General features: G+C 40.0%; 1 protein-coding gene across 1 annotated transcript in view; it reads left to right on the forward strand.

Annotated features, from left to right (window-relative positions):
- Positions 1-3,528: 3,528 nt before the first annotated feature.
- The window catches only part of ELP3 (elongator acetyltransferase complex subunit 3), an 89,451-nt gene continuing 81,710 nt past the window's right edge, over positions 3,529-11,269 (forward strand). Inside the window, exons 1-2 of the mRNA XM_015571163.1 lie at positions 3,529-3,625; positions 6,147-6,285. Coding sequence (XP_015426649.1) covers positions 3,549-3,625; positions 6,147-6,285 — 216 coding nt within the window. The 5' untranslated portion in view covers positions 3,529-3,548. The remainder of the gene's footprint in view (positions 3,626-6,146; positions 6,286-11,269) is intronic.

Raw genomic sequence — 11,269 nt, forward strand, 5'->3', positions numbered from 1 at the left:
GGAGGCGGCGGGGAAGGGCAGACTCCTTCCTGGGCAGATGCTGGGCCCGGTCTCCCCGCGGGAACCTGCGGCCGACCCCGGAGCCCTCCCACCGGGGGTCGATCTTTCCGTCGGCGCCCGCCCCTCCCTTTTCGCTTTACCTATTGTGCTCGTTTAACCCGACCTCCCCTCCCTCTCTCCCTCTTCGGCAGCCAGTTGGTGGCTTTTGCATAAAAGGCAGGAGAAACTTTATTTCAAGGTGTGTTTTCTAAGTAGTTAACGTGGTCGGTCGATTTAACTCGTGCTCGGATTTTTTAATTGTTGAGGGCTTTTAAGGACACGTTGCACGTGTTGTTTCTTTTTCTTTCTTCCTTCTTTTTTTCTTTTAGATTTCTTTTTCAAGCCGTAAGTTAAAAACAACCCCGAATTCTTCTTGGAATCCGTGGGACATTTATGTTCATGTGTATTATTGCCTCCCGAGTTAGCACGGAGCAATTCCATCTTTAGTTTCTCCACTGGATGGAATCAGATTTCAAGTATTTTCTCACAGGTTTTATGATAATAACCACCATTTATTGAGCTTTTGCTAATCGTCTGGAAGTTGATAACCACTCCCATTTCACAAACAAAGCAGCGATTCGAAGAGTTAAATGACTTTCCAGCCCTAAATTATAATTAGGAAATGGAATTGGTGGGTCAGACTGTCTCTATGAACCCAAAAAACATTTTTAAAAAAATCAGTTTTTAGTTACTATGCTTCTTAACTTCAGCTGCAGTTTTTTGAAGCAACAGGTGTCCAAGTTACCTTCAGTTGTCTGTGGCATCCAACTCTACATGCCCCCAATTAGTCATCTTCTTCCTCTAAATTGTCCCTTAATCTGTCAGATGGGCAGCTTTAACTTCATCTGTCACCAAACCCTATCAGCTCTTAGAAATGCCTCTTGAAATAGTTTATTCCTTATCATTCTGGCCACCATCCTCTTAACCTTAATCAATAGCTGATTTTGAACAGTACTTTGGCTTTTGTAGACATTATTTCAGTTAATCCTTACAGTGGTCTTGTGAGATGTGTATGTACTAGTATTATCCCAATTTTGCAGGTAAGGAAATGGAGTTTAGAAGTTACTGATCTTCTCATTATCACACAGCCAGTAGGGGTTGAGAGCTGCGGAGGGAGGCTATCATCCAAGTTTTTTACTGTAAATCTTGAGGGTGTTGTGTGTGTGTGTGTGTGGTTTTTTTTTTTTACAGTGTTACCTTTTAAGAGCCTTTCACCTAGTACCTAGATTAAAAGTGTGTGTGTGTGTAGTTGCAAGTATTACACATGTGCTCTTTTTCTCCATTCTAGTCCACCTCCGCTCCACCCCATATTACCCAGATTTTATGTATTTTCACCGTCTGAATCGTTTTTTGTATCCTCATTTTCTCTTGTAAACTTAGTTTCTTTAAACACTACTTTCATATTTTTACACCCAAACTTGAGATTATACATTTCTCCACTATGTATTGCACTCCATTTAGATGTCTTTGCCTAGTAGCCAGTGCACCCTATAATCTATTAGGCTACATCTTTTTTTTTAAAATATTTTATTGATTTTTTACAGAGAGGAAGGGAGAGAGATAGAGAGTTAGAAACATTGATGAGAGAGAAACATCGATCAGCTGCCTCCTGCACATCTACTGGGGATGTGCCTGCAACCAAGGTACATGCCCCCGACCGGAATCGAACCCGGGACCCTTCAGTCCGCACGCCGACGCTCTATTTACATCTTTTTTTTTTTAATATTTTATTGATTTTTTACAGAGAGGAAGGGAGAGAGATAGAGAGTTAGAAACATTGATGAGAGAGAAACATCGATCAGCTGCCTCCTGCACATCTACTGGGGATGTGCCTGCAACCAAGGTACATGCCCCCGACCGGAATCGAACCCGGGACCCTTCAGTCCGCACGCCGACGCTCTATCCACTGAGCCAAACCGGTTTCGGCTATTAGGCTACATCTTACTCCATCAGAAAGCCTGTGTTCTGGTTAGACAATGCTCCTTACAAGGATAGGGAATTCCTCCTAACATTGTTCCTTCTGGATTGCCATCTGTTTTGCTTGTCCAAATCCTGCTCTTTCATTGAAGACCCCTGTGCCTTTTCCTCCATGAAGCCTGTTCTTACTAATTTACATCTCCAGCTAATTCTTGATACACTCAAGGGCTATACAGGTGGGTTTCCAATCTTTATCTATTTTTATCACCTGAATCCTCCTTTTTCCTCCAAATTCGTATGCAGAAACTTAGTATTAAACAGGTGAAAGCTGAGCTGCTTTGGTGGAAATGGAGAAAGAGGCCCTCCCTTTCCATCCTCTCCCCCTTCCTTTACCTCCACCACCAGCCCTCCCTCTGTTACACGGCCAGTGAGGTGCCTTTCTAGAACTCTGAAGTGCTGAGCTACGTGGTTTGGAAAGCATTTAGCCTTTGATTTTAGGTGGACTTTTTCAACCCTTGCAGATGGTTTTGTTCGTGTTAGCCTTGCCTCATTAAATTAGAGGCAGCTTGGTACAGTGAAAAAAACATGGAAGTTATTGAGAAAAGACCCGGATTTGAGTTAACTGCCACTTACAATCGCATCTTGCCTTAATTTTTCACATCTGTAAAGTGAGCTATCGATACTTACCTTACAGTATTGTGAGGTTTCAGAGGAGATAAAGCCAATGAAAGGGCTCTATAACTGCGGGCTTTCTCTCTATGCTTCTTCCTGGTGACTTTATTAACATGGAACACCAGCTTTCTGTGTGAACAGGAAACATGGTTGCTAACAGCTCCCAAGTTGCAATCTCATAGTTTTTATCATTGGAGAGATTGTGTGTTTTTGCCTTGAGGCGAAAAGCTCACATTGGCCTGACGTGGATAGGTGCTGGTCAACTGTAACTGCAGGGATGGGGTCATGTAAGAACATGTCAGCTTCCGCGGTTGCCTTTCAGATGAGAAGGGAAGCCCCAGTTGCCGTGAGAGGGTGATGATGGTGGACAGACTATATCTTAGAGATGCATTAAGGTCCCTAGTATAAACCCTCGACTTTTTTGTTACAAAGTAAATTCTACTTTCTGCAAGATACCTAGGTTTGAGTTTCAACTTCACCCCTTGATAGCATTGTCATGGGACAGGCAAATATTCCTGTTCTGTCTCACTGTGTTCTGAGAATCAGATGAAATAAGACATGTAAATAGAATTATAAATGTGGAGATAAAAGGAAGTTATTTTAATTACTTTGGTCCTTTCCTGGGCAGTTAGGTTCTTTCTCCTCGTGTTTGTCGCTATCATTCTCATGGTGTATGAGCTAAAGCAAGCTCTTCCCATATATAGGTGAAGCCAGGTTTGTTTTAAAATAAAGATACCAAAGATATGATTATCCTGTAAACAGAGGTTTAGTGTCTTGTGAACTTGAGCTGTTTATTTGGCATGGTTGGAATAATTTTGGAAGGAAAAGGGATAATACATAAAAACACCTTTACTGAATAATAGGATTTTTTTACATTGTTAAATATTATCTTTCCAGGAGACCTCAGCCCTGCTGAGCTAATGATGCTGACCATAGGAGATGTTATTAAACAACTAATTGAAGCCCACGAACAGGGGAAAGACATCGATCTAAATAAGTAAGTGCATCTATATAAAAGGTTTCATAAGAGATCTATTAGGTACTCTCAGGTAATAGATCTCTTATGAAATTATCAAATTCTACTTGTTTCCTATCTCATGCTTTATTTTTTACTCAAGAATTTAGCTTTTCTGCCCTGCCCAGCTACTCATGGCAAAATTGTCCCATAACTAATAATACTAATAACTTATAACATTTATTGGGCACTTACTATGTCCCAGTCAGTGTTAGTAGTGCATTGTATATGTTAGCTCAGTTGATCCTTTCAGAAACTGTATGAGGTAGGTACTTACATCATTTGTTAGATGGGTAATCTGATACAGAAAGGTTGAGTAATTTGTATAAAAATAAATGACTGATTGGCAGAGCTGGGATGTGGAAATATGGGTTCTTTCTCACCAAATGCATGACTTTTCTTAAGATCCTGTTCTCTGTTAGTTGAGATACTATAATGTTTTACCCCTTCCTTAGAACATTGTGCCTATTTAATAAACATTTGCTAAAGGAATAACTATCCTTTTTTGACTATGAAGACATTTTATTTATTTAACCTATCTATGATCCTTACCTAAGGATATGTTTATTGATTTTAGAGAGAGGAAGGAGCAGAGAGAGAGAAAGAAATATGGAAAGGTTGCCTCTCGCATGAGCGCCAACCAGGGACTAAACCCACAACCTAGGTATGTACCCTGACTGGGACTCAAAACCTCAGTGTATGGGACAGTGCTCCAACCAACTGAGCCACACCAGCCCGGGCAAGACATTACATTTTAATCTTTTTTCTACCATGTCTTTGGCAGGTTTTTTTTCTGTCCTTGTTGGCTATACTACCAATTATACAACTCTTTTATTTCTAGTGAGCATTTCTACTTACTATAAATTTTTATCATTCTCTTTTATTTAGACATCTAAAGCTAAAGCTAGCTTCTCCTTAAAATCAGTTCCTACTCAGATGTCATCTTTGATTAGTTGTGTTAACCTTCACCCACTAGTGAAACTAGTGTTACCTTTGAATCATTTTCCTTGGGTCCAATTAGGGTCTCATCTGTCGTCATGTCGTTTCCCTGTGCAGGAGCTTCAGCATGTCCCCAGTTGCTTATGGAGTTAAATGCAGAATCCTTAGCCCATTATGTAAGGCCACTCGGTCTGGCTTCAATCCACTTTTCCAGCTTTTTAAATTTCTGCACCTTTACATTGATAACCTTTTGCTTTCTATCAAGTTGGTCTACCCATATTTCTTAAAATATGTGTATATTTGTTTTTGCGTCTTCACATAAGCCAGCGATTCTCAACCTGTGGGTCGCGACCCCTTTGGCGGTCAAACGACCCTTTCACAGGGGTCGCCTAAGACCATCCTTACATTATGATATTTACATTATGATTCATAACAGTAGCAACATTACAGTTATGAAGTAGCAACGAAAATAATTTTATGGTTGGGTCACAACATGAATTGTATTTAAAGGGCCAGAAGATTGAGAACCACTGAATAAGCCATCCTATTTGCTCTCGGTGTCATCTTTCTGTTTTCACTGCATGTCTGAAGTCTGTTCTTTTTTCTGGGTCCATTTTCTCTGAATATCTCCCCAGTATACATTGAGTTACTCTCTTGAATGCTGGAAGTACTCATTGTTGTGTGTGTGTGTTTTATCACACACATTTATTTTTGTTCATGCCTATCTGCAAACACAGAGCATGAAATGACTATGCCTTATACCTCCGGACATACCAAGTACTTCTGTAGTCTTTGGACAGTCCACGCACTCAGTTAACATTTGTAGAAAATGATGCAAATACCTCACTATTTCTAGGTGGGTTTAAAATTAGAAGTTAACGTGACTGTTAGGGTTTGGCTAACAGAAAAAGAAAAGTTGGTAAAATTATAGAGAAGAGTAAGGGATTATTAGTTGGGATAAAGTTACTCCTGGGGGTGAGAGTAGGGTTATAATCGGGAAGGGCAAACGGGTATTCTGAAGTTCTTATCATATTCTATTTCTTGAAGTGTGGTTACACAAGTGGTTGCCTTATAATTGTAAAAGTCTGTATGTTTTATGTTCTGTTTTTATGTATACAATCCTTTGTATACTTTTGTGTAGCTTTCTTTTGTTTTTTGTTTTATCTAAGACGGTGGTTTGCAGCCAGGTGTTGTTCCCCTCACTCCTCCCAATAGACACCTAACAATATCTGGAGACGTTTTTGGTTGTTACAACAGGAAGAGGAGTGCTAGTGAGTAGAGGCTAATGATGCTGCTACACACCCCACGACAGAATTAATCTGATTCCAAATGCAGCAGTGCCGAGGCTGAGAAAAGACAGAACCCTGTGAAGCTGGAGCACCATTTTGAATGAGACCTACATGGTGTCACTGTCGCAGGCCCCTGATATTTACAGCTGTTAAAGCCACTGTTGTCATCTGATGAAAGGGTAGAGGAGGAGTTGATGATATTTACAGGTCATTTCTTTTGGTAGCGTTTCTTTGAAATGCTGTGATCTTGATAATGCTAGATGTTTTACTTTCAGGGTGAAAACCAAGACAGCTGCCAGATATGGCCTTTCAGCACAGCCTCGCTTGGTGGATATCATTGCCGCAGTCCCACCGCAGTATCGAAAGGTTTTGGTCCCCAAGTTAAAGGCAAAACCCATCAGAACTGCCAGTGGGGTGAGTACTTCAATTCACGTAATACTGATTGTGTATCTGTCCTGCCAGAAATTCCTGCCTCTATGTAATGCCCAGGTAGTGAGGTAGAGATGGGGAATTTAAACTGATATAACCTGTGTATTATGATATATGTGGAGTGGAACATGAATACAGAATGCTAGGAGGGCCTTGAAAGGGAAAGAATTCACTGGGCTTAAAAGAGTAAATGATGGTTTGGTGTCTTTAAAAGTATAGATTGAGGCTTGGTGGTTTTCACAGTATGATAGATATTGTTGACCTCCATATTAAGCTTATGGCTCTCCAAATAATTGATATTTATAAAAGGTAATTTTAAAAGGTAATTAATGGTGCAGTCGTGCTATACATGGTGACTCTGAAGAGATTGACACAGTAGGAAATGCAGTGGGAGTCCAGAAGACAGAGAGAGACATCCTTGCAGTAAAAGGGACTAAGAAAGCCGAGTAGTAAGTGTGGAGCTTAGCCCTGGCTGGTTGGGCTCAGTGGATAGAGTGTCGGCCTGTGCACTAAAGGGTCCCAGGTTTGATTTCGGTCAAGGGCACATGCCAGGGTTGCGGGCTTGAATCCCCAGTAAGGGGCTTGCAGGAGGCAGCCAGTCATTGATTCCTTCTTATCGATGTTTCTATCTCTCCCTCTCCCTTCCTCTCTAAAATCAGTAAAAATATATTTTTAAAAAAATGTGTGGCGCTTGCTTGACATAAACGATGCTCATATAAGCAGAAGGAGCAGGCTCGAACAGAATGGGAGCAAGGGCACAGGGAACTGAGGTGCAGAGATAGAGATGATAGAAGTGTGTGCAGGGAACAGTGAGGACGCCAGACTGCCTGGAATTGATCGTTCGTTTGGGAAAGCCTCAGGACATTGGATTGCAAAGTTAGTTTGGGATCAGCTTGTAAAAGTTCTTAAATGTCCCACAAAGAAACTGGACAATAGGAAACTGCTTAACGTTTTTGAGAAAGGGAGTGATATGAACAAAATAAATTTTCAGGAAATTACTTTAGATACAAGATGTAGGGTAGTTTGGAGAAAAACAAACAAACAAATGAAAACCAAAACAAACTTGTTAAGATACTCTTGGCTTTACCTAGGTGTGAAGTGTTACGAGCCTGAATTAGGGTAGGAGCTCTAGGATAAAAAGGATGGGTGGGAGAGATAGGATTTGGACCCTCTTAAAATATGGTACCCAAATTGAATTCTCTGTTCCTAATCTGTCCCTAATGTAATCTAGGAAGTTCAGTCTGGCCCTGCCTGGTTTGGCTCAGTGGATAGAGCATTGGCCCGAGGACTGAAGGGTCACGGGTTCAATTCCAGTGGTGGGCATGTACCTTGATTGCAAGCAGACTCAATTCTCAGCCCCAGCTGCCGGAGGCAACCAGTTGAGGTTTCTCTCTCTGTCTCTCCCAGTCCCTTCCACTCTCTCTAAAATCAATGGAAAAATATCCTCCGGTGAGGATTAACAAAGTTCAGTCTGTTATTTGAATGAGGATATTATATTTCTAGTAATTGAAACTTGCATTGACTTCTATGGTGGCTGTATATCCTGGATTATATTACATGGATGGCTAATTAAACCCCAAAACTTCTACATGAAATGTACCACCAATCCTGGTCTCTTCTCCCTTGTACTTAAGTGTTTTTGTTTTGTTTGTTTGTATCTAGGTAAAGGCTCGTTAAGAAAAACCAGTATTTCCAAATCTCTCACTTTTTCCTCTTTCCCCCAAGGGCAACCACTTTTAGCTCTTAGCGGATTTCTTAGCATTTACTTCCTTATCCCCAATAATATGCTTTATAGATAAGTCTTGAATTTTTGCTTTTGCCATGGTTTATGAGCTTGACACTGTGGAAGACAAAGATTGAGCAACTTTTCAACCTGATATACTTGGCTTTATGACACCATTCTGTCTGCTCCTCTGATCATGTCTTTTCTTTCTTTGAGGGCTACTCTTGTTCTGCTTGCCTCTAAAAATTGATGTTTTCTGTGGTCCTAGGCCCACTGTATTTATGCTGTACTTGCTTTCTTTGGTGATCTCATTCATTCACAGTTTAAGTATAGCCATATACTACTTACTCCCTGCTCCAACCTCTCCCCAAGCTTCAGGCTCATTTCAGATGGCCTGTTAGACATCTCCTTTGACTCCATGTTGACCCTCAAGTGTATCATAACCCACACGAACCTCAGATGTGCTCACCCATCTTTCTTGTCCATCTTAGTTTCTAGTGCCCCGCTTCACTCAGTTTCATCTACTTCCTGTCCCTTCTCCCCAGGAATGAAATGCATTCTTCATTCCTATCACCGCTGGTAGGAATGTTTTATTTGTTTACATTATTTCAGTCATTTCTTAACCTGTCTACTTTGTCTTGCCTGCGCCAGAAGTATTCTGCAATGTCACCAGAGTAATCTATTAAAAATATCAGAAGTACACAGCTGATTTCTATGTGCTCTGCATCCTGACCTCCATGCTTTTATTTCTGCTGTTACTCTGGTGGTTCTTTGTTTTTTTTGTGTGTGTATTTTTTAGAGAGCAGTCTTCAGATTACAGAAAAATTAAACAAAAAGTTCAGAGCTTTCATATACTTCCTTTCCCTTCTCCCCAGGTTGCCCTATTATGAATACCTGGCATTGGTTTAGAGCATTTGTTACAATTCTTTTTTTTTTTCACTGTAACAAAATTCAAATGTTTAATTTTTTCAAACTTAACTATATTAATAAAAAAATTATATTTAGACCATCTTCAACACTTGTGCATCATCTTTATAGAACTATGCTGTCAAAACACATTTTGTAAAATACATCAATTTCACAATTAAAACATGTTTTATAAATGGGGGAACATTAAGTTAGGAAAATATACCTCATAATGCTGAAAGTTATGCTGTTCTTTATCAAATTAACTGTATTTGTATTCAAAATAACATGGCTTTTAACTAAAGACAATTATTTCTTGTCCCTTTCAGTGATTTCCTGAATCCAAAACAAAATTTGTGTATTTATTTCTTTGAAAACATTCGTTGACCGTCCTTTCACTGCCATGGAATGATTTGCCTTCTCAATCCAGTGGATTTTATTAGGAGCTTGCATTTTCTGTGCGACTTTCTCCAACAAGTTCTTTTCACACTATTATTAAAAGAAGCTTACAGTTTTTACATTAGGGTCCCTCAAAGTGTTGAACATGGGTTTTACCAAATGTGTAATGTCATGTATTCACTGTTAGCTGGATCATATAGGATAGTTTCACTGCCTTAAAACTCCCCTGTTTACCCTTTCCTCTGCTCCAAGCCTCTGGCAACCACTGACCTGTTTACTGTCTCCATACCTTTGCCCTTTCCAGAATGTCATGTAGTTGGAATCAGTCTGTGGCCTTTTCAGATTGGCTTCTTTCATTTAGCAAGATGCATATAAGGTTGGCTTTTCAGTGGCTTGATAGTTCATTTGTTTTCGTGCTGAATAATGTCCCACTGGACGTACCACAGTTTATTTATCCATTCACCTATTGAAGGGCATCTCAGTTGCTTCCAGTTTTTGGCAATTGTGAACAAAGCTGTAAACATCTGAAGGTTTTTGTGTACTCCTAAGTTTTCAATTCATTTATGATTACTGGATCACGTGGTAAGACTGTTTAGCTTCATAAGAAACTGTCAAACTGTCTTCCAAAGTGGCTGTACCATTTTTCATTTTTCATCAACAGTGAACGAGACTTCCCATTGATCCACATGCCTGCCAGCAGTCAGTGTTTGGGATTTGGGCCATTCTAATATGTGTGTGCAGTGGTGCCTCATTGTTGTTTCAATTTGCAATTCCTGAATGCCATCCGATGTTGAATATCTTTTCATATACTTATTTGCTATCTGCATGTCATCTTTGTTGGGGTGTCTGTTCAGATCTTTTGCCCTATTCCTAAAAGGGTTATTTGGTTTTTTTGTGAAGTTGTAAGAGTTCTTTGTCTATTTAAGGAACACGTCTCTTATCAGAGAGGTGTTTAACAAATGTTTTCTTCTAGTCTGTGGCTTGTGTTTTCATTCTCTTAAGAGTATCTTTCTCAGAGCAGGACTTTCAAATTTTAATGTAGTTCAACTTACCAATTTTTCTTTCATGGATTGTGCTTTTGATGTATATAAAAACTCATGGCAAAACTGAAGGTCACCTAGTTATCTTCAAAAAGTTTCATAGTTTTGCATTTTACATTTAGGTCAGTGATCCATTTTGAGTTTGTATTTAAGGGTTTTTGTTTGCTTGGTTTGCTTAGAGCACCATGTTTGTTATTCTTAGTGTCACTATTAATTACAACTATAGCTACCACATGTTGCCCACCTGTTACATACCAGCCACTGTGCTGGTATGTTTTCTAATTTAATCCTCAAAACAGTTTTGAGGGATAGGTAGTATTGTCTTCATTTTCCAAAATAGGAAAATGCACAGCAAGCAGCAGAGGAAAGATTCAAACCTACACCTCTGGCTGACTCCAAAGTCATTGTTTTTTCTACTTTATCAGTAAATTTTAAGCAGTAGTCAACAAAACTACAGGATTCCTTAGAGTTTTTTAGGAGCTGCTAAGGAGAATAGTATAGGGAAGCCATGGGAGCAGGTCTCATCTCTACTTCATCCAGGGCTACTGCTTGTAATCTTATAAATTGGGGTTTTAAGTAAAACGTTACTCCTTTAAAAATGTTTGGAAACCACTGCATATTGCTTCCCTGGCCCTACACCTTGTTAGCTCAGTTAACTCTTACTCAGCACGGTTCTTAGCCCCTCCGGGAAGGCTTTCCTGACTCCCCTGGTCAGGGCCAATTAATTCCCTCCTTTAGGCATTCCCAGGATTTTCTGCATTCCCAGGGTTGTCTATATGCGTGTGGTTTTGAAATAGCCTGTTTCTGTATGCCTAAGGCAGTTCTGCTAGGAATGATTTTAGAGGACGGAGGCAGTGTGTTCATATTTTTGTGAGAGAACATGGCTACAGAACCTGGCTGG

The sequence above is a fragment of the Myotis davidii genome, unplaced genomic scaffold, assembly GCF_000327345.1.
Source record: "Myotis davidii unplaced genomic scaffold, ASM32734v1 scaffold524, whole genome shotgun sequence".
Taxonomy (NCBI): domain Eukaryota; kingdom Metazoa; phylum Chordata; class Mammalia; order Chiroptera; family Vespertilionidae; genus Myotis; species Myotis davidii.